The following is a 23,604-nucleotide window of genomic DNA, read 5'->3' as shown; positions in this document are numbered from 1 at the left end:
TTTAAAGGTATAACAAATATTTGTGTTGTAGGTGTTTAACTGCCAGGCCCCTGACACAGGAAACATGGAGGTCTTAGTCAGGTACGGGACGGAGGAACAGAAACGACAGTGGTTAACTCCCCTGCTTAACGGAGAAATCAAGTCCTGCTTTGGCATGACTGAACCTCAGGTATAGACAAAAATAAAGCTTTAATTTCTGAAATGGACTTTTTTTATAGCTTTGATTTTTTTTAAAATTTAAAATATATTTATTCAAATTATTGAAATGGATTGAACAGCAGGCATAAATGACTATAATAGTTCTCTCTATAATATACATGTAAAGCTTTTATAGCTTTAACTACTTATGATTAAAAAAAACTTCATAACAATTTACTGGTAGTAGTTGGTAACATGTATTATATATGATAATTTCCTTTTTCCTGGAATACAGTGGATTCATCATTGTTTGTGATGGGACCATTGTTTGTGTATTTCATGGGTCACCCTTACCCAAGAATTTACACCCCTCACAAACATCTCTTTTGTAAACATATTCTTTGAATCACTTGTGTAAATGAGTAACATGAAATTGTATGAAAAATATCATTCTCACAAGCACACTGTCTCATCCACAAAAAAGTGATTTACAGTTACATCCCCAGGAATGAGTAAAATTTTGCTTGCCCATGAACATTGACCCCACCAAATGAAAATGATTCCACAATATTTTGCTAGAAAAAAAAGCTGCAATTGAAAAAAAGTTTTAATATTTCTACTCTGTACATTTCATTATTTACTTACCGGGTATTTTAGGTAGCTTCTTCAGATGCCACCAATATTGAATCCTCCATCACGAGAGAGGGGGATCACTACGTCATTAATGGACACAAATGGTGGACCTCAGGTATTATATCATATCAGAGTAGAAAACTTCACAGTAATTTACAGAGGGTGTTTATATTTACATCTGCATTAAACGACATAGAATTCTGCATTAATTGTTAATTTGATAATAATTGATACTGAACAATAGACACCTCCCTCCTAAAAAAGAGACAGAACCAGAATAAAATATTAAGTATCAATGTTTTCCCCAATATCTTATCTTTGTTTCATATCATTACTTAGCATATAATGTTACTAGAATGTTCACATTACATTTGTCCTATTATGCAGATACATGTATCAGCCTCAAAATAACTTAATTTCAAGACTTTAAAGAAACTTAGAATTTTAAAAAAGTTAAACTGTATTTGATGTAAATATATCAATTGACAGGTGCTTTACATCCAGACTGTAAGGTGTGTGTATTTATGGGGAAAACAGACAAGTCTGCTGCCACACACAGACAACAGAGTATGATCCTGGTACCGATGGACGCCCCCGGGGTCAAAATTGTCAGACCCCTCACCGTGTTTGGCTATCTAGACTACCCAGGTGAGAAGGAAACAAGTTTATTTTCTTTATGACATCTCAATGTTTGATCTTTTTAGTTGTCTGAATTAGTATAAAAATTTTACCAAATAAATGTGGTGAAATTTTCCTCTCTTTATATTTTTTAACAGCTGGGCATGCAGAGGTGATATTTGAGAACGTGAAAGTTCCCCTCGGCAACATGTTGCTAGGTGAGGGGCGTGGCTTTGAGATTGCTCAAGGTCGCCTGGGTCCCGGCAGGATACATCATTGTATGAGACTTATCGGCAATGCTGAACGAGCCCTCCAACTCATGCTGGAAAGAGTAGGTCTATACTGTACTATCTCCAAATGTCTTGAAACATACCAGAGGCACCTGTTTTGTATTCAGGGCACCCCCTAATAGGGGGTGCTCTGTTTATGAAACAAAGGCATGTGAAACATACATATTTCGTATTCAGTATATACAGTAAATGAACTGATAATCTATAAGTTAAACTTTTTACTTAAGCACATATAAGGTATAAAACTGAAGATAGCTTTAGAAAATCTTGCTACAATTTTTAGACACAGAACAGGGTGGCCTTTGGAAAGCCTCTGGCAGCACAGGGAACAATACAGCAAGACGTGGCTAAGTCTAGGATTGAGATTGAGCAGACTCGGCTACTGGTGCTCAAGGCAGCTCACATGATGGACAACTATGGCAATAAGGTAAGAGGGAAGCATAAACATTACATCTCCAATGACTGAAGGAGCTAAATTGTAAATGATATAAATTATAAGGTCATTCTATGTATACCCAAGTCTTAGCTCACCTGAGCCAAAGCTTCTCTGGTCAAAAGGTCTGTAGTCCATTATCTGTAAACTTTTCACATTTTCAAGTTTTGCCCAAGAACTACATGACAAACTTGAAATTATGCCAGGGTGAAGGGAATATGATTGGGCCACAAAAGTTAATGAATAGCTTTGTTGTCTTAGTGAAAATTAAATGGCATCTTCTTTTTAAGGTCCAATGGCCAGAAAAGGTGAAATTTAGAAGAAAGCTTTATATTATAGTGTAGATTCAAATTTGTTTGAATTGTGAACACCCTTCCCCCTTTTACACAGAAATGTGCAGGAAAAGTGTTTAAAAATCTTCCTCTCAATAACTACTTGTCCAGAAAAAGTTTACACTTTGCAGTACTGTTAAGGCTTCCCAGAGCTTTAAATGCATTTAAAACGTAACACTGCATTGCAAAGTTGATTTTGAGTTTTATTTTTAAGTTATGTACTTAAGTACACCCAATTCATATGGAGAGTTCTCTAGGCTATATATAAACATATTTGTTATGATATCACATGACCTTGTTGATCATGTGACGGTCATTTCTTCTTTTTTGAAGTTTTTCACATAAATTGCTTTGGCGCAGGTCATTAACACAATTATTATCAACTTTTTGTCACGTAAATAAACTCGTTGCATCCTTGTGAACTCGAAATGTGCTAGGGAAAAGTTACACTATTACTCTGGTACAAAATATTTCACATTAACCTCATTTTACCGACAAATCTGAGAGTATTTTCTGCTCAATATCGTTATCTGTTTTAACACAAAGCCATCTTACATTTTTCCCAAGCAAGATTCAGTTAGAGGGGAAACTCCTCTTGCAGATTTCCACAAAAGATATTAAATAAATCCTCATTAATCACCTGCGCCAGGCTCTTTCATACAAATATTATGAATTCTGCCTCTATCCACTGGTATAAAAAAGGGTAAATGTCAAGCGTATATTTTCGTACATAATTTGAACATGCTGACTTTTAAACAAAAGTAATAAAGCACAGTTACAGGAATTATTCGGATATATTAGATTTTTTTCAAAAAATGATTAAAACATATTATTTTAAACTAGTTTTCTGAATCTTTATATGCAGATTGAAATTAGATGTAAGTTTATGACACTCTCCGCATCATTACAGTTCAAGTTTGCAGTGACTTGATGTCATTCTCAATTATGATGTTCAGAGAAGTGCATGCACAGAGTACACTGCAACATTCTCTGGGAAGCCTTATCGTACCTGTGTTTTACACAATAATACATAAGAACTAGAAACTCTTGTTGCTACAGCAACAAAGAAGGTCTTCCGTTCTCCTCTATTTATCTACATGAATGAGCTTTTATCTATGTTAAAAAGGCATATAATATTTTTAATGATTTCAGGAAAACGAACAGCCGGAGGTGTAACTCACCAAGATTCTTTACTTTACTTTAGACAATTATAGTCTTAATAACATGTACAAAAATCATTTTCAATTTTTTATCACTTCCTGTGACGACCGGAAGTGACGGCGTACGCATTTAACCCTATATTTTTTGCCCAATCTTCGTCTTCTCATTTTGAGGACAACAATCACGTGACCGGAAGTATATTTTTGAAGAGATATTTGAGCTTACTCTAGATATATCAGTCTAAATAACATGTCCTAAAATCATTCCTAATGCTCTTCTTATCAAAAATATTAATGGGATAGTATAATACTAAATTTATGCAGTTTTTCTTTCAAGAGCGGAAGTTGTCCATTTTGTTTCCAGTGGGACTGACATATTTCAAAACTACAAAAAAAGATGCTATAATGTATTACTGAGAAAGATTCCATAAGAAAAGTTTTTATTCATTTGTTCACTTCCTGTGACAACCGGAAGTGACGGTGGACAATCTTTTCCTGACTAGTTTTGCCTACACATCAAGATCTACCACTTGTAAAAGTTTGGTGTCTTAATCTCTTACCCTTTACGAGATCTAGTTATGATAACTTCTCATTTTGAGGACAGGAAATCACGCAACCGGAAGTGAATTTTATAAAGATATTTGGCGTTACTGAAGACAGTTACAGTCTTAATAACATATCCAAAAATCATTACAAATACTTTATCTATAAAAAATGTTTACGGGAAAGAAAAATACTCAAATTATAAAGCTTTTCTCTTATAACCGGAAGTTGTCTTCTTTGTTTCCGGTGTTACTGACTCATTTCAAAACTACAAATAAGATGCTATTATGTGATAAAAAAAGTTTTCATAAGGGAAAGTTGAATTTTTGGACTTCTTTGATCACTTCTTGTGACGACCGGAAGTGACGACAGACGATTTTATCCCCCATGGAATTGCTTACTCGTCAGGATATAGCACTTGTAAAAGTTTGGTGTCTTAATCTCTAACTGTTTAAGAGATCTAGCTATAATAACTTCTCATTTTGAGGACAGGAAATTACACGTAACCGGAAGTGAATTTTTAAAAAAATGGTTGATGTTACTGTAGACATTTGCAGTCTGAATAACATATCCAAAAACAGTTGCAAACACTTTATCTATAAAAAATACATATCGGAAAGAAAATATTCAAATTATTTAGTTTTTCTCTTATAACCGGAAGTTGTTGTTTTTGTTTCCGGTGGAGCTGATATATTTTGAAACTACAAATAAAGCGCTTTAATGTGATGCAATAAACGTTCCATAAAAGAAAAGTTGAAATTTCCAATTTTTTGACCTCTTCCTGTGACGACCGGAAGTGACGGAGGACAATCTTTATCTATATGTTTTTGCCTTTTCGTCAAGATATACCACTCCTATAAGTTTGGTGTCTACATCTCTTACCGTTTCCGAGATATAGCTGTAAGAACTATTCATTTTGAGGACAGGAAATCACACGACCGGAAGTGAATTTTCCAAAGATATTTGACGTTACTGTAGTCATTTGCAGTCTGAATAACATATCTAAAAATCGTTTCAAAAACTTTATCTATAAAAAATATTTATGGGAAAGAAAAATACTGAAAATATGCAGTTTTTCTCTTATAACCGGAAGTTGTCGTTTTTGTTTCCGGTGGGACTGACATATTTCGAAACTACGAGTAAGATGCTATAATCTGATGCAAAAAAACTTTCAAAAAAGAAAAGTTGAAATTTTCGATATTTAGGAACACTTCCTGTGACGACCGGAAGTGACGGCGGACGATCTTAACCCAAATGGATTTGCCTACTTATCAAGATCTATCATCCCTGTAAGTTTGGTGCCTTAATCTCTTACCGTTTCTGAGATCTCACTCGGATTAAATATTTTTTAAAAAAGCGGAAATCGGACATATCTGACGACCGGAAGTGATTTTTGAAAAAATGAAAAAAACGTCTCGGGGTATTTTCATTTTCTATCATCCCTGAAAATTTCAGGAAAATCCGTCCAGCCATCTCTGAGAAATCCTGTCGACAAGATTTGGGGAAAAAAATAATAATAAGAATAATAATAAGAAAAAACAGTAGAATCACTATAAGGTCTTCCGTCTGAAACGGAAGACCTTAATAATTTAATAAAACTTCTAAATATCTTTTCAAGAACAACAAAGGCACGTTTGGTCATATTGACATAAAAGCCTTCTAAGGAATAGTAGTGCAGATTCAAGTTTGTTCAAATCAGGACCCCAGGGGGTAGGGTGGGCCAAAATAGTTAAAGTTTTACAAAGGAATATTGAGGAAATAGATCTGCAGATGATGAACAGCGTGGTCATCTTAACCCAGGTGATCATTGTGTTGTTTGGGCCTATCATTTTGTTTTCTTATGTTTATACAGGTGGCAGCTCCAGAAATAGCCATGATTAAGGTGGCAGCTCCCAACATGGCCCTGAATGTAATTGATCGTGCCATACAGGTAATACAGAAGTGTAGCCACCAGACATCTACTCATAAGCAGATCTGTATAAACATCTTATACCTCATACCCAGTGCACTTACTATAGCATTGTACCAGGTTTCCTTTAGTGCAACCAGATGAACCTGCAATTTCATTTTCCTTTTAGATATTTTTTTCCTTGCTTTTCAGAAAAAAATCAAATCAATTTATCTAATATATATGAAGGATGAACTTACAGTCTCAATTAATTATCTGTTTTTAAATTCATTTTCATTGTTTCTCCATTTCTTAGTGTATTGAATTTAACATTGCATTCAACTACATACATGTACATGTATGTATGAAAGTCCAAAGAAAAAAAAATTGAAAATTTTTCAATGCAAAATATTTGAAGATTGAGTTAAAAGTGGTTTGAGCAAAGAAGCTTATCCCCAGTTTTGTAACAGCCTTACTCAAAGAGCAGCAAAAACTATTTGTAAACATTTTCCTTTTTACCTAATATTCATATGCTGTGTTTGATTACAACACAAAAATCTGAGTTTTTTACAATTTTCAACAATCTTTGGATTCTTAAATCCACCAGTTCACCAGCAAAGATAATTTCTCCAGCATGAAAATAATCTATTCTTTAGCAAGTCTCAAGAAGACACTGAGTATGATTTTGTTGTAATCAACCATGGCATACATATATCTGATGAGGACTGATTAAACTGGTTCCCTTTTAGGCCCACGGTGGAGCTGGTCTGAGTGATGATTTTATTCTTGCCGGACTCTTTTCCTGGGCCCGAGTTCTGCGACTCGCAGACGGCCCTGACGAGGTTCATCTCCGGAGTGTGTCACGACAGGAATACCGAAAATATAATTTATCTAAACTTTGACAGGTGCGAGGCATTTCTGAACACCGAAAACATATTTATCTAAACTTGGACAGGTGCGAGGCATTTTTGAATACCAAAAACATATTTATCTAAACTTTGACAGGTGCGAGGCATTTCTGAATACAGAAAATATACAGTAATTTATATAAACTCTGACAGGTGCGAGGCATTTCTGAATACAGAAAATATACAATAATTTACATAAACTCTGACAGGTGCGAGGCATTTCTGAATACAGAAAATATAAAGTAATTTATATAAACTCTGACAGGTGCGAGGCATTTCTGAATACAGAAAATATACAGTAATTTATATAAACTCTGACAGGTGCGAGGCATTTCTGAATACAGAAAATATACAATAATTCACATAAACTCTGACAGGTGCGAGGCATTTCTGAATACAGAAAATATACAATAATTCACATAAACTCTGACAGGTGCGAGGCATTTCTGAATACAGAAAATATACAGTAATTGAGATAAACTCTGACAGGTGCGAGGCATTTCTGAATACAGAAAATATACAGTAATTTACATAAACTCTGACAGGTGCGAGGCATTTCTGAATACAGAAAATATACAATAATTTACATAAACTCTGACAGGTGCGAGGCATTTCTGAATACAGAAAATATACAGTAATTTACATAAACTCTGACAGGTGCGAGGCATTTCTGAATACAGAAAATATACAGTAATTTATATAAACTCTGACAGGTGCGAGGCATTTCTGAATACAGAAAATATACAGTAATTTACATAAACTCTGACAGGTGCGAGGCATTTATGAATACAGAAAATATACAATAATTTATATAAACTCTGACAGGTGCGAGGCATTTCTGAATACAGAAAATATACAATAATTTATATAAACTCTGACAGGTGCAAGGCATTTCTGAATACAGAAAATATAATTTATCTAAACTTTGACAGGGTTCATTCTACCTATTCCCACTTTTTGAAAATCAGGTAGAAAAAGGTAAGATTTCATGTGGGAATAGGTGGAATTTTTGTGTAAAAAAAGTAATTAACTATGAAAACATATAAATACTAAGTAAACAATGATCAACAATTATTAATGAATACCTGTTGGAATTAAGGACTGGTATAGTTACTTTTTAGAATTATAAATCAGACTTTTTATACCCCCCACAAACGAAGTTTGGGGGGTATATAGGAATCACCTTGTCCGTCTGTCCGTCTGTCTAGCTGTCTGTGCAATCGTGTCCGGTCCATATCTTTCTTACAGAGGGACATTAGAATCTACTACTCCACATAAAGATTGCCCATGACCCAAGGGTGTGTCATGACCTTGATCCAAGGTCATTTGGGGAACTTGAAGGTCACTGGAAGAAAAATTTCAGAATTCGTGTCCGGACCATATCTTTCTTATGAATAAACTTGGTAGGTTCTCATTTCACACAAAGATTGCCCATGACCCAAGGGTGTGTTATGCCCTTGACCCAAGGTCATTTGGGGAACTTCAAGGTCACTGGAAGAAAAATTTCATAATTTGTGTTCCGGTCCATATCTTTCTTATGAATAAACTTGGTAGGTTCTCATTTCACACAAAGATTGCCCATGACCCAAGGGTGTGTCATGACCTTGACCCAAGGTCATTTGGGAAACTTGAAGGTCACTGGAAGAAAAATTTCAGAATTCATGTCTGGTCCATATCTTTCTTATGAATAAACTTGGTAGGGTCTCATTTCACACAAAGATTGCCCATGACCCAAGGGTGTGTCATGACCTTGACCCAAGGTCATTTGGGGAACTTCAAGGTCACTGGAAGAAAAATTTCAGAATTCGTGTCCGGTCCATATCTTTCTTATGGATAAACTTGGTAGGTTGTCATTTCACACAAAGATTGCCCATGACCCAAGGGTGTGTCATGACCTTGACTTAAGGTCATTTGGGGAACTTCAAGGTCACTGGAAGAAAAATTTCAGAATTCGTGTCCGGTCCATATCTTTCTTATGAATAAACTTGGTAGGTTCTCATTTCACACAAAGATTGCCCATGACCCAAGGGTGTATCATGACCTTGACCCAAGGTCATTTGGGGAACTTCAAGGTCACTGGAAGAAAAATTTCATAATTCATGTTTGATACATATCTTTATTTTGGAAAAACTTACTTCTGAAATAACCCAGCGGGAGGTATTTTGTCCCGTTTGACCTACTTTTACAAAAAAATACCACACTTTAACCTTGGCCATAACTTTTGAACAGTTGGAGTTAGGGCTTTCATACTTCACATGTGTATTTATTGTGACAAGACCTTTCAGCAGGTATTAATATTTTTAACCTTTTGACCTATGAGTTTGACCCACTTTTAAAAACTTTAACCTTGGTCATAATTTTTGAACAGTTAGAATTAGGGCTTTCATATTTCACAGGTGTATTCCTTGTAACAAGACCTTCCTTTGGGTACACTTATGACCTTGACCTCTGGAGTTTGAAATGCATTTGAGAGAATTCTACCCTTGTCATAAGCTGCCATACGTGGGCATCAGTGTTTCACAAACACATCTTGTTTAACATTAAAATATAATTGTATTATGTATGGAAAATCTACAAGCTCTAGTTCATGATTATGCTGAATAATGAACTACATTTGTTCTGAACTTGCTTGCTAAATGAAAATGTGTGCAACATAATCAGTAGAGATTTCATCCCAAAGTAATAACCTTAAATATTATTATAAAACATTTATAGTCACTTGTTATATTATTTTGCACATCACGTAAAGCAAAGTACATAAGCATATTGATAGCTTTAATACACTGACTGTTTGTCTCTAAGGATTTTATGAAACATCTTGAGATTTGCTTGCTTTGACCTATTACATGGCAATATGAAATATTGCAGTAGCACAGATTTCCAAGTACACAGATACCTTTGAGTTTTTATGAACTTATATAAACAAGGACTATTGTCTATTTTATTGAATGTGTTCTAATAGAATGACAATTGTTTTTTTTACTAACTGCATACATGGGTGCTAAAATTCCTATTTCATTAAGAGGGTAGGGTACAGTGTAAGCAATTTCATATGTACGTCACCAAGTTTTAGACTTGTCAATATCTTCAATCTTTGTTTGTTGCCTTACAGCAGTAAACAGTATTCAATAGTCAGGTTTGAATTTTCAGGTGCATGGTGGGGCTGGCGTATCCTCAGATTTCTGTTTGGCTAGACTGTTCGCAAAAGCTCGTGTGTTACGCTTGGCTGACGGACCAGATGAAGTCCATTTGAGGCAGGTCGCCAAGTTTGAGTACAGAAAGGCTAGATTATAACTATACCGCTTCAGATGACTCTATAATATGTCTGTGATGATTTTTTCTGTGATTTCATTGAATCGACATTACACACAGTTGTAATACTGCATGAACAACATAATAATCATGTATCTATATAGCATGATCAATAAAATGTCATGTCCACAGTCCTTTTGATGAAATGGTGTTATATGTTTATTGTTATATTATATTTTTAAATACAATAAAACAAATTATATCATATCCTGTCATCTGCATTAGTTTTGCTTGGTAGGTTGTTTAATGTCCCTCTGATAATTTTCACTAAACCCGAGATGCAACCACTTGCTGGTGAAGGGCTACAAAGAAATAAGGCGTGGACAATCCCCCGTTCTGAGACAATATGTTTCTCAATTTTCAAAATTAACGGAAAAGTTATATTTTTTTTAAAATTATGTTCTCAGTAATGTCTTCTTTAAAACATTTTATTATTTTATTTTACTGAACGACTTATCATTTGACAATCTTTTTTCAAAGTTGACAGTTAAGCATATTTAGTGGAAAATGGGTTTACTAGAGCCATAAAAAATGAATTTTGAACATGAATGGGTCAAGTCTCCATTTTTTGTTAACGTGAATGTGAAATCTATTTCCTTTGTCCAAAAAATGAAGTCTGAACCCATTCTATATGAAAATCGAACTTTTCTGAAAAAAATGTACGCTTCAACAAACCCGTTCATTTAAATCAAACTGACAGACTTCGACAACGCATATACTTCGTAGCGTAGTGGTTAACGCAGTCGGTCTTGTGACAAACCCTGCGCTATGGAGAGAGTTTGAATCACACATGAAGCTTTTTCTTTTCACATATATCTTAAAACATGAGTGAAAAAATAAAATTATTCATAAAATAATAAAACAATGAAATACAGATTTAAATGTGAAAAAGATGATATAAACCATATAATTGAAAAAAAAAAATATTGCTTTCATGAACTTTAAAAAATGATAAATGTCTTTTCTTAGAGCGGGGGATTGACATCGCCTTGTACGCCTCCATTCTTTAGATTGACTGTGTTCATTTAAGAAACCTTACTTATAAATCATTCATTACAAGTTTTTTTTCTAAACATACATTGTTTTTCCTTCAAGAATCCAACAGAAGTGCAAGACTTTAAATTCTATTGTAAAAATTTATTCCTAAATTTATTTATATACATTGTATAACATATACATATCAATCCATTAACAATCTTCTATAGACACATTAGCAGCAATTAACCACATCTGAAAAATAAAACATTTTATTAACTTGAAATATGTACTTAGGACATGAATGCCCTGCCAAGAGTATATTAGTAATGCATTGAACATAAAATTTGTATATGTGTATGAAATTTGATCAGAATATCTTGAATGGTGATGCAGTTGAAAATGCTTTCATCAGTATGTATCAGCATATGAAGTTTGACACTAATTTCAGAAAAGTGAGGTCAAGGTCAAAGGAAATGTTGAAAAGATCTCTTCAGTATGTATCAGCATATGAAGTTGAAACTAGAAAACTGACCAGTCAGCAAGGGCCCCTCCATGGGGTAGAATTAAAAGGGTGCAGCTTACAGAATGATTAATAAATGTACGAAGAATAAGCAACAGCAACTGTATTCTAAAAATTTCAAGATAATTCCTGAATATTCAAAAACCTGAAAATAATATCCTTGTATTTACATTAGGCAGTAAAGAACAACTTAACATTGAATGTATATTTAAACAATTATGAAGCTTGTGTTATATAAAATGCCAGCCTTCAATGAATGCAAATATCATGAAGGCTTGACCTTAACTTCAAACAAACAGCAGTTGCAGACAAAGGTTTTCATTAATCTTAAAGTGACAGATAAAGAAAAGCCTACTAAATTTTCTGCAGCAGGCTAGATAATTAATCCCAAGGGATTAATTGTACCTCTCTCATCATTTTCTTCTAAATTTACAATAAGAATTTTTTCAGTATTAATGATAGAATGGGGTTTTTATACAACTACATTAAAAATTAATAATATTCTTGAATTAATATATTTTTTAAAAAAGTGAAAAAAGTGAAAAAAAAGTAAATCAAAAAATCTTCTTTCATCTATTTCTTTTTTTTAGAATTCAATGAAATCATAACTATCAAACAAAAATAAATAATAAAAATTTATATTTAAATCCACATTTCAGAGTGTTCATAGCATTCCAAATTGATTTAACTTCTAAACAAACTTCATTTGCAGACAGAGGTGGTAATTAATCTCAATGTGACAGATCAAGATAATGCTCTGGATTTTCTTCAGGAGGAAAGCTAATTAATCCCAAGGGACTCATTGCAGCATTCAGTTTACAATGGGAACATCTTCAGCAGTTATCTCTCTTTGCCAATGCATTCTTATATAAAGTTAAGGAATCTACCCCACCACCCCAGCTCCAAACCATGGGACATAGAGAACCAAACTTAGCATCAAAATATGTATTTCTGCCTACTGAACTACCGTACCAAATTTGTACTTGATTGGGCAACCATAAAAAAAGTTGCCCGTTCATTCTTATGCATAGTTAAGGAATCTACCCCACCACCCCAGCTCCAAACCATGGGACATAGAGAACCAAACTTAGCATCAAAATATGTATTTCTGCCTACTGAACTACCACACCAAATTTGAACTTGATTGGGCAACCATAAAAAAAGTTATTAGAAAAAAACAGAAAATTTGTGGACGGAAGAGTGACAGACGGACAGACAGACAGACAGACGGACGGACAGAGTGATTACTATAGGGCACCCGCAAATCCTTGCAGGGCCCTAAAAATATAAAGAATGATTTCTTTAAAACTGACTTAAACAAAATTTGATAAAAGTGAGGTCAAGGTCAAAACCCGTGATGCATTTGAATTGCTTACATCAGTATGTATCAGCATATGAAGTTTGACACTAACTTAGGAAAAAGTGAGGTCAAAGAAAAAGTCAAGGTCAAAATGATGATGCAGTTGAATAGCACTAATCAATATGTATCAACTTATGAAGTTTGATAAAAATATCTTGACTGATTTCATTAAAACTGAGCTAATCACTAATTTAAGAAAAGTGAGGTCAAGGCCAAAGTAAAGATCAAGGTAAAAAACTGTTGATGCAGTTGAATAGCTCTCATCAGTGTTTATCACCCCTAATCCTAACCCTAAGGTCAAAGGAAAGGTCAAGGTCAAAAATGGTGATGCAGTTGAATAGCTCTCATCAGTATTTAGCAGCATATAAAGTTTGATAAAACATATTTGGTGGTTTCTTTAAAATTGAGCTAAACATCAATTTAAGAAAAGTGAGGTCAAGGTCAAAGGAAATTTCATAGTCAAAATATTTCATGCATTTGCATAGCTCTCATCAATATCTATCAGCAAATGAAGTTTGATGAAAATATCTTGGATAGTTTCTTAAAACCGAGCTTTGAACATGGCTAAACACAGTGTGACGGAAGGACAGACGGACATGACAAACACTATATGCCCCAGCCATATTCATGGCGGGGCATAAAAACATGTGCAATGTATGCAGTTAAAAAAATCATGATGATATTGGTTTTTCTCAAGAACAAGTACTATTTCTTATTGAAAGGCTTAAATGATTTACATCAGTGTGTTTCATCTCATATCGTATCTATATTGCTAACTGAGGTAGTCACACAAGCACATACCTGACCCTTCTCCAGGACATGTGACAAGTTTGAATTGTCCACACAAACAATCTGAGCTCCAATCACATGGCCAGGTGAACCATTTTTGTGACACCCTGTACAGGAAACAAACTGTACACAACATTGCTCCTCGTGGCACCAGACACTGTTCAGTTTTATACCTGCCAGTACAAGATAACCATTTACATGCAATAGTTTAAAGAAAATGATGCCCCATAAAATTAAGACAAGTTTTTGATTTGAATCGAATCTGATAAGCACATCTCCCTCTATTAACATGAATCCATACCCCCAGTATCTGCAGTGCATGGCTGGAAAGAGGTCTTCTTTTCTTTGTTTGATGTAAATAGTACAGCCTTGTTCCTGAAGAGGTCCAAATGAGTCAAAAACTTTGGAACTCTTTTTCTTTTTTCATATTCTGAAATTATTATAAAAATAAATTCTAAATGCAAGATTGAATATCAAAATAAAACGTGTAAAGTACTGTTTCATGTAAAGGTATACATCCTGTACTAATTTCTTTTAAAGGTATGGACAAGTATATGTAGTTGTAAATATAAACAAACTATACACACCACCTAGAGGAGTGAGCAGAACCTGGCCACAGACTTTACAGCTGGCTTGTGACTGATTCATAGACTGGAGGAATAAAAGAAAATCACAATTTAAGGGGGAAATTCATTTGTAAGATATTAAGTAGACTTTTGGTTAAAAGAGTCCATATAATTTTTTTCTGTGTCATGATGACTAAACATTTTCCTTTATTTTCTGGTCTAATTCTAGAACCTTAATTACAAGTTCTGGGGCTACTAAAGGGATCAAAGTTGTAATTTTTAATTCAACCTGTCTAAGTACCTGATTTTCTTTGCCCTCCTCTTCACCCTCATCAAAGTCCACCCCTTTCCTGCGCTTGGACATCCTCAAGTTGGACTTCGGGACCGAGGTTCTCTTCAGTCCTCGAGGACCCCTTCTTGTCCTCAAATGACAATCCTCCTCCTTTCCTGAGGTGCCCTCACCCAGAGCTGAGTCCATCTCTGTGTTATTGTGACTAGCTTCCAACAACTCCTTTGTAGCGGCTGATTTTTTACAGCTTTTGAATTCTTTCTCGCTGTCATCACTTTGTACTGTATCATTTGGTTTAATACTGCCCTTCCCTGTTTTTCTAAACAAAGGTTTTCTGCTCATAGACACAGCATTCTTTTGAGTTGGTTCTTTCTTTACAGGATCCTCTTCTTGTGAGTTTTCACCAAACAACACAGGAGTGACAGGCTCCTGTACTTTATTCTCAGGATTTTTTGTCACAGATTCTGCATTCCGAGGATCATTAATGCTACAGAACTTATAAAACCTGTTGGATTTTTCATCAGAGCTTTGATCATTCTGTACTGTTCCATTATTCTCATCTGACTTTCCTTCAACATTCTTCTCTTTCTCACTACTTTTTATTTCTGATGGCTCAGACTGTTCAGTGAGATCTATGACGGGTCCTGCAGACTCTGAGGTAGCATTTGTCTTCTGATTTGTTTGCATTGTTTCAGTAGTAGCTGCCCTTGGTTGCTGACTTGTCAATCCTGGCTTAGTTTGGAAACTCTTGCCAGGTGTGTGTCCCAAAGAAACCTTATTTGGTGTTTGCCCACTGAACTCAGTCTTACCTTGGCCAGTGACCTTGCTTGGTGTTTGACCTTGATCTAGATTTGGGGTTGGTACCACCACCTTATTTCCGGGCTGGGGTGCTGGTTTTGGAGGAGGTTCTATCAGGTACATCTGTTGTTGAGGCGTTCCTTGACCTATAATGATGTAGTACGGCTTGTCTTTAGGAGCAGAGGAAGAGTTAATGACCTTCATTATCTCTGACATGTGATTCAGGGGCTGTGCTGCAGGAACACTTAGCTGGTTATTGTGGGCTAACTGGTTATTTTGGGCCAATACCTCTGGTTGAACCACCTGTCGATTCTGCACCAGGTTCTGGTAACTCTGGTTTTTGTGAACATCAGTGGGTGACATCAGCACACACTGATTTGATTTTCCTGCTCCTTGTTCAGGTGATCCTAGTAATGTGTTTGGGGATTTTATGATGGATTTCAGTGGGGTTTCTAGTGAAAATCCTTTCCCTATAGGTGTCTCTGACCCCAGGGCATAGGGTGTAGAGGTAATTGGCGATGTCATCTGTGATCCTAGGTGTTGACCAGGTGTTACTGGGGTCCCAGGTATAAATGATGTGTCTGGGCTATCATTGAAATTGTAGAATTAATTTTTTGTGTAATCCATACAATTTTTGTTACTTTCTTCTCTGTTCATTTTCAAATTTAATTTCAACATTGAAGACAATTACACATTATTTTAAACAATAATTTGTAGTATGTAATTCAAGAATTACTATATGATTTCTCACTTGACAACTGGCATGTCCTCTTGCCTAGCCTTAGTGAACTTGTCAATGGAGTCCATGGCTGCATCAAAGGTCTGATATGACTGAACCTTCCTTCTCACCCACTTAGACAAACCTAAACATCAAGTCAATTCAGATCAACAAATGCTTCACTTAAACAAACCTACACAGGAGATTCTCCATATCAATGGTGACCCCAAAACTTTGAAATAACTTAAGTGGATGGCATTTTGTCAACTTCAGTCTGATTATTTTCTTTTCTGCAAAGCATTTTCTATTACACATTTTTTTAACATGGGTGCCCAAATTCATCCTACAGATTAACACTATTTTCATTGTCTTAAATATTCAAAATTTATTCAATTGCCTTGAAGCTTAAACTATAGATACAGTGTATATTACTATTTAAGGTACATTTGATAGTGGTTATGATTTACCTTGAACTTTATGGACATTTTTGACAAATCTGTTATCCACCAGGATAATAGCTCCCCAGTCTTTCCTACAACAAATTTCCAGCATAAAATTGACTCACAACCTAAGATAATGCAACATACATGGTAATATTTTTATATTTTATTCACCATTTTCAATAACAATTACAAGTGCTAAAAGCTAAATATAGTGAGCAGCATGGTTGGTAGATATACATGTCCATCCTATATATCAACAACTTTCTGAATAAGGACTATGAAAGTTGAACCATTTACAACTTCAGAATCTGACAGAGGTCTAGGGACTGTTTCAGGGCCCGGAAAGCTAAGATGTCTGGTTATTTTACCCTGGATATGAATAATGATTCAAGTTTTGTACCAATCAGGCACATTATGTTAGCCAGAACATACCTGTGCCTAATGCATCGCCCCAGTGCTTGGTTTAACGCTCGGAAGGCTTGGATATCGTACCACTCTGATCCTGACAGCAGCCCTCTCGATAAGCGATACATGTTGTTAAACTCTTGTTTGAATTTCACCTGTCAAAAAAATTTGTTAGGAAATTAAAAAAATTACTTGGATTTTTTACTACTCATATAATTTTAAACATGAAGATATAGGAAAAAGAGATGTTTACCTGAACATCTTTAGCATTGGGATATGGAATGCCAACCTACAATTTATCAATCATTGTTAAAATCTGAATAAGTGTATTATGAATTCAAGTGCACACATCCATGTACAAGGTATTGATTTACATGTTCATTTCGTTTGCATTTTGATGCACAAGTATTAACAAACCATGAATCCCTTTCTATGCATCTACACACTTGTTAATTTGGAATTTTTGAAATAAATCAATTTTAAATCCAGTTCTAAAATCTATAATTTTTAAAGTTATGTCATACAACACAATAAAAGATGGTGCAAGATATGAAATTCAAAGGTCAATTCTACAAAACATTCTACCAATTACACAACACTGTAACTGTAAGCATGATTATGATAATTTTCTTTGCATCACGTAACAAGTAAATATAAAGTATTCTCACAGTGATTACGGCTCTGGCGTAGTTGTCAGCAAAATCCATCCCCTCACTGACTTTACCCCGGAATACTGCCACAAACAGGGCACCTGTCTTCCTTCCATCAGCTGAAGAAAAAATAAAAATTTCTAAAGGCTGCATGACCAATGATGAGTTTTTGTGTGTTTTTTTATGGGGGTGGAAGGTTGGGTGAAGGGGAGAGAGACAGAGAGAGAGAGAGAGACTCCTCTGACTATTAGTCTGATAAACTGTAATTGTTTTGTTGTACCTTGATCCTGTGACATGTGTATAGAATCATAGTACTGTCTCATCAGGTCCTCAAAATCTACCCTGTCTGAGGCCCGAGGCTCCACCATCACATCCTTATATTCCCTGATCCGATCCCACAAACCCGTGATCTAAAAGATACAGGTCAATATACAAATAAAACACAAGGAAGGAAAAACATTCCATTTCACACTAATCAATGTCATATTATTTTAAATATCATCTTTGGATCATCAACTGCATCTTTTACAAAAAATACCCAATATGTAATTGCATATTGTTAATATTTGTGGATAATTTAGTTTGCACAGATGTTCATGTCATTAAAAAACTATTTGAATAAATGTAATTCAGAAATTAACTTTTCAAGAAAGTTGTAAATATGTGAGCAATTGACATCCATAAAATGCAATTATTCTACCCCAGTGAAACATTATGAATTCCCAGTATACTGTATAAGTGGAAATTTTAGAGAGACGCAAATTTAGCGATTTGTCCTTAAAAACTGGTAATTTCTTTTTAGCGAGATGTTATTTTAGCGATTTTAAAATGCACATTAAAGAAGCTATTACAAATAAAACACAATTAATTTTTAGGGATATTCAATTTTAGCGATCTAGGCACCCTCGCTAATAATGCCAAAATTAAATCCTTGCTAAAAATTCTACATGTACGGTAATTTCTGTAAGGTACTCACCTCCCACCTCGTCTTCAGTTTACCCAGAGTACTGTAGGAGGGAACAAAACACAGGACACCGTGTGGAACTTGCTGAAACATTAAACACAACATACATGTCAGGTAGCTAGTATCATCAAGTTTTCTCATTGAGAGATTCATTCAGTCTTACAGATAAAGAGACACCTAACTCACCTGGCACACTCTGAGGACCAGTTCTCCCAGCTCGTCCTGAAACTGGAGGGTCTCTACACACCTGTACACCGCCTCCAGAGTCCCTCCCCGGGGCCCCTGACCCACCGCCCCCACCCACACCTGTTTGTCCTCAATCACATGGTTAGCCTCCAGTTTGATGGGAAAGGGAACTCCTAACTCAGACTCAAAGGAGTTGATGGGTGATAGAGTACCACTTGTTAAGACCACACTTCTACACATTGACAGGTCAGAAAAGGCCTTGAGAACAAAAATAAACCATTTTTAAATAATAAGATCCATGTGATACAACATGATACAAAAACATTTGTAAATACTAGCAGAGAGACCGATAGAGTAGCCCTTACCACTGCCGGATTCATGCACCAGAAGTTCAAGGACAGTTGAGTGGTCGGCTGAATAGGGGCACCTGCCAATTACATGTAAATAATATTACTGAACTAAAACCACATCATAAATGGTTCAAAATACATTGCAAAATATTACTTTGTCAATCAAATCATCAGAAGTGATAGGAGAATTTATCTAATTCAGGTGCTTACCTCCCCTTCGCCTCTTAGAATTCAACCACATATCGTCCTGTAATATAACAATAAACAACCTCAAAATGGAGTGTTCAAATGACAAGTATCTATTTTCAGCAGGTTAATTTTTTTATAAAATAAATTACCAATCTACCATTTTAAGTAGGAGAAAACATTGTAGCAGTAAAATGCATCTTCGACTATCTCTAAATAGAGAGCATAAGATCAGGCCACAAAGTATAAGGTACTGTAAATCAGGCACCTGAAACGAACTTTCTCTAACATCTGTATCTTCCTTGACTTATTATCTGTACATGTGACTTTTGTGTGTGATATCGGTGTTGAAGTTCTTTTTTAAGATACAAATAAACGTTTGTAGTACATGTAATGTTGGATTCCAGTACTTGATCAGTGAACAGCTGACAATAAATACCCTACCGTGTTAGCATTCCTGGTGTAGACCGTGGTTTTGACCACGGCCATTTTGTAGTCCGTGACAAACTGAAGGTCGTTCTTGTACAGGTAGGTGAACACCTTAATGATGTGTTCCAGTGTCTGTAAGGTGGCACTGCTGAGCTTTATCACTCGCCCAGACATATCCTTCACTATCGTCTCTTTATCTAGAGCTTCCTCAAATACCTTACTCAGGTGTTTCTGAAAGGAACATTTAGATCTAAGCATTTTTTTTGGTAACATTATGTTATGGTCATACCGTATAAGTGGAAATTTTAGCGAGACACAAATTTAGTGATTTGTCCTTAAAAACTGGTATTGTATTTTTAGCGACATGTAATTTTAGCAATTTTAAAATGCTCACTAAAGAAGCTAGTACAAGTGTATTACAATTAATATTTAGCGTTATTCAATATTAGTAATCTCAGCACCCTCGCTTATAATGCCAAAATTAAATCCTTGCTAAAAATTCTACTTATACAGTAGTATTTTTTTTTCTTTGTACAACAACTAAACTGGTTTAAATGGACATTTTTAGCACATTACTTTTGACAAATTGTAACTTGTTGTTGCATGTTTTTAGTTTTATTTTTTCCTAACGCTTTGGGAAATCTCTAAAAGTACCTGCATTTCCTGGAACTGTTTAGGACCTGCCCCGATTTTCTCCAGTCTGACTACGATATCATAGCTTGACCAGCATTTGTACTCATGGTCAAAGTCCATATTCTGTAAATGATCCTGGTTGTCTCGGATGAACCCAAGGAGTCCTGCACACTACAAACATCGAAAAGGAATAACTATACATCATAATGATGAGGCGTTTATACAAAACATAATGAAAACATAACATGAATACAATATTATGAAATGTTCAACCATTGTGTCACAATGAAAATGTTTAACTATTAATAAATCATATATAGTATAATTATTACACCGAAAAACATTTTGTACAACATAGAAATATGAGGTTATATGGCTAAAAAACATCAGCGATTCTTTTGACTTACCAGCTGCCTCACTCTGAGATGTTCTGCTGTAAGGATCTCAAACTTAACTGTGAAGAAAAACAAAACAGAATGTACAGTGAAACACAGTTATAGCAAACAAGCTTATAATGAAGTCATGCTTACAGTGATTTCCATTTCTTATGGTTTTCAATTCAGATTTGTGCACAGAACTGATATAATCAATTTAATTTATAACAATTTGAAATTGCTGGCCCCCAGTTTTTCACTTCAAGTTTGTTTTTCTGTAATGTATAACATTCAAAACAGGATTCTCTGTAGCTTAATTCTTGGGCATGAGTAAAATTTCATATTTCAATAATTTAAAAAATTTCTAATTTTAATAAGATTTTAACACTTTCCCTTAATTCCCAAAGTTTCTTACTGAGTTCATCCAGTTCATTGATCGCCTTTTCGAGAATGTCGTCCCCTATTTTCTCCCCGGCCGCTTCCCGAGATGTGTCCTCCATATTGTGGGCCTCATCCAGAATGACAACTTGACCTTTGAGCTGGATCTCCATCTAACATAGAAAATACTCCCAAATAATCCAGAGCATATAACGCAAGATTCAAAGAGTACTCCCAAAGTCTCTAGAGCATAGAAGACCTGATGGTTCTAAGGGATTTACTGTTTACCAACTCTTAAATTTAAGAAATTTCCAAAAGATGCACAGGCAACCCCAGGACACCTTCATTATACTATATTTTCAGGGATTGGTGTTCCATTTGCAATCACTTATAAACCATGAGTACCGGGTAATAGAAATTAAAAAAAAATAATTTTATGTCAGTTCAAATTGTTTAATCAAATAAAAAATATAAATCCAAAACTGTTATCAAAACAGCTATGCCCTTTTCACCAAAATGAGAAATGATAGGTTGTGTTACCGTGTCTCTTATGACTGGGTCAATCAGATAGTTGTACGGACAAAACACAATGTCTGCTCCACTCCTCATATCTCTGGTGGCAAAATACGGACAAACCTAGGAATAAAGCGTAACATTTAGAATGTTCTAAACTTTATATATTGAGGTTTGGACTGTTAACATTAATAATATTCTAGATATTACAATGTAGTCTGAACTTTTGAGAACTGATTTTATGCAATGTTGGGCACATCTGTAACCATATTTATGAGCCTGTGACCTTGAGAGTTTTAGAGAGTCCTACAAAATCCTCGATATCCCACGCCTCAGTTAGGCCATGCTTCTTCATGTAGTCCTGTGTGGCCGGGACTCTCTTTAAACGGTCGTTAAATTTACATCCAGGACCCTGAAATTCAGTATGAATGGTATTCAACTTTTCTAAACATAATCTCATTTTACTCGCAATTAAAGAACAATTTTCTTTTTTTTTTATCTTTGGTGCTGACCTCTGTATATTGCTTTAACTTCAATTTTCAAATTCATTATTTTATACAAAAAAAATTTGTTACCTTAAATTAAGGATTTTTGTCCAACTATTGAATATGCATGATTTTAAAATTTTCATTATCATTAATTTAATTTGTTAAAAATTCTGAAGTGCTTGTAAGATACAGTAGAACTCGTACATCCAGTAATTCCTTACAGCCCTCGTTCTTGCCCCTCATCTGACTGACCGCTGGGTGTATACAGGTGTGTTCCCGTGCCGCCAAAATGGTCATTCTGCAGAAAAGTTGATTAATATTTTAATAAAGATATATAATACACTGACAGAAGGATGGAAGACAACCATGATAAACATTATATGCCCTCACCACATTCATGGTGAAGTCACAGACTGTACAAAACTGACAGTACATGTATCATTGGATATTTTTAGTGGACAAATTTCTCTCCTATCTTCCCATTTTAAAGGTATGTGACCACATGTCCCTATTCACTTTATTAATTTGAAATCTGTTTATTGAAGTATGTTTTGAACCAAAAATGAAGGGAAAAATGAAAACACATAAAATAAATGAAAAATTTTACTTATAATATCAAGTTAATTTCTAAAATTTGATTGGGATTAAATGTCCTTGTAAAATCTTGCCATTTTATCTTTACAGTAAGATTATTAAGTTTCATCAGGTGCTTTGTCTTACATAACTTACTTGACTTCCCTGTAAGCTGTTTTCTTCAACTCTCTGATGATCTGTGCAATCTGTTTATGTGTTCTGGTTCCAAAGTAAATCTTAGGTACCCTGGAAAAGATAAAAAGTAAATCTTATAAACTGTCTGCCCTTTAAAATGAGCTGGATTTATGCAATATTATTTTTTTTATTCTCATTCTGGTCAGCAGTTCAATATTTCTGATAAATGATAGATTTATAGAAGTCACAAGTAACTGAAAAAAATTAAGTTATTTAAGGTAGTCCTATTCTTAGTTTCTGAAAATGGTCAACTACTGAGTAAATGAAAATTTATATAATTATTAAAGGTAATATGTATTCTTAGGAAAATAATGTGAATAAGCTCCAAAAGTACATTTTCTAATTGAAAATTGATCAATAAATATTTTAAGGATAAATATGCATCCAAGTTTTTAGAGAAAGTTACATTTTTTAAAACAATTTCATTATTTAAACTGTTTTATCTTCATCAATTTAATATTGTATGATACATAGTATAAAAAAGTTTGTGCTATTATTTCATCACAAATCACTATAAATTTCAATATCCTGCCAATAAGCACTGGTATCTTTAAATTAAAGGAA

General features: G+C 34.7%; 2 protein-coding genes across 8 annotated transcripts in view; one reads left to right on the top strand and one right to left on the bottom strand.

The window, feature by feature from the left end:
- The window catches only part of LOC134255783 (acyl-CoA dehydrogenase family member 10-like), a 32,496-nt gene extending 22,034 nt beyond the window's left edge, over positions 1–10,462 (top strand). For 5 of the 6 annotated variants that reach the window (XM_062738314.1, XM_062738312.1, XM_062738315.1 and 2 more), the window contains 8 exons: positions 32–169; positions 796–886; positions 1,261–1,419; positions 1,548–1,720; positions 1,963–2,106; positions 6,000–6,077; positions 6,785–6,940; positions 10,094–10,213. In XM_062738314.1, the coding sequence (XP_062594298.1) occupies positions 32–169; positions 796–886; positions 1,261–1,419; positions 1,548–1,720; positions 1,963–2,106; positions 6,000–6,077; positions 6,785–6,937 (936 nt within the window). In that variant the 3' untranslated portion in view covers positions 6,938–6,940; positions 10,094–10,213. Of the gene's footprint in view, positions 1–31; positions 170–795; positions 887–1,260; positions 1,420–1,547; positions 1,721–1,962; positions 2,107–5,999; positions 6,078–6,784; positions 6,941–10,093 lie in introns of all 6 variants that reach the window. The other variant, XM_062738316.1, reaches the window with a different exon arrangement.
- Positions 10,463–11,377: 915 nt separating this feature from the next.
- The window catches only part of LOC134255782 (Fanconi anemia group J protein homolog), a 33,380-nt gene continuing 21,153 nt past the window's right edge, over positions 11,378–23,604 (bottom strand). The window contains exons 8-30 of one of the 2 annotated variants that reach the window (XM_062738309.1): positions 23,002–23,091; positions 22,477–22,570; positions 22,071–22,196; positions 21,812–21,907; positions 21,309–21,444; positions 20,927–20,973; positions 20,541–20,690; positions 19,902–20,117; positions 19,482–19,518; positions 19,287–19,348; positions 18,922–19,179; positions 18,748–18,819; positions 18,052–18,181; positions 17,790–17,890; positions 17,375–17,410; positions 17,149–17,276; positions 16,741–16,805; positions 16,307–16,418; positions 14,770–16,141; positions 14,490–14,553; positions 14,204–14,332; positions 13,915–14,075; positions 11,378–11,485 (exon numbers count right to left, since the gene is read on the bottom strand). In XM_062738309.1, the coding sequence (XP_062594293.1) occupies positions 11,444–11,485; positions 13,915–14,075; positions 14,204–14,332; positions 14,490–14,553; positions 14,770–16,141; positions 16,307–16,418; positions 16,741–16,805; positions 17,149–17,276; positions 17,375–17,410; positions 17,790–17,890; positions 18,052–18,181; positions 18,748–18,819; positions 18,922–19,179; positions 19,287–19,348; positions 19,482–19,518; positions 19,902–20,117; positions 20,541–20,690; positions 20,927–20,973; positions 21,309–21,444; positions 21,812–21,907; positions 22,071–22,196; positions 22,477–22,570; positions 23,002–23,091 (3,724 nt within the window). In that variant the 3' untranslated portion in view covers positions 11,378–11,443. Of the gene's footprint in view, positions 11,486–13,914; positions 14,076–14,203; positions 14,333–14,489; positions 14,554–14,769; positions 16,142–16,306; positions 16,419–16,740; positions 16,806–17,148; positions 17,277–17,374; positions 17,411–17,789; positions 17,891–18,051; positions 18,182–18,747; positions 18,820–18,921; positions 19,180–19,286; positions 19,349–19,481; positions 19,519–19,901; positions 20,118–20,540; positions 20,691–20,926; positions 20,974–21,308; positions 21,445–21,811; positions 21,908–22,070; positions 22,197–22,476; positions 22,571–23,001; positions 23,092–23,604 lie in introns of those variants that run through there. The other variant, XM_062738310.1, reaches the window with a different exon arrangement.

Source organism: Saccostrea cucullata, unplaced genomic scaffold (assembly GCF_032062105.1).
Source record: "Saccostrea cucullata isolate Sc308-1 unplaced genomic scaffold, CSIRO_AGI_Scuc_v1 ctg5, whole genome shotgun sequence".
Taxonomy (NCBI): Eukaryota; Metazoa; Mollusca; class Bivalvia; order Ostreida; family Ostreidae; genus Saccostrea; species Saccostrea cuccullata.
The sequence above is the reverse complement of the archived record's forward strand: the minus strand, read 5'-3'. Positions and strand labels throughout refer to the sequence as shown.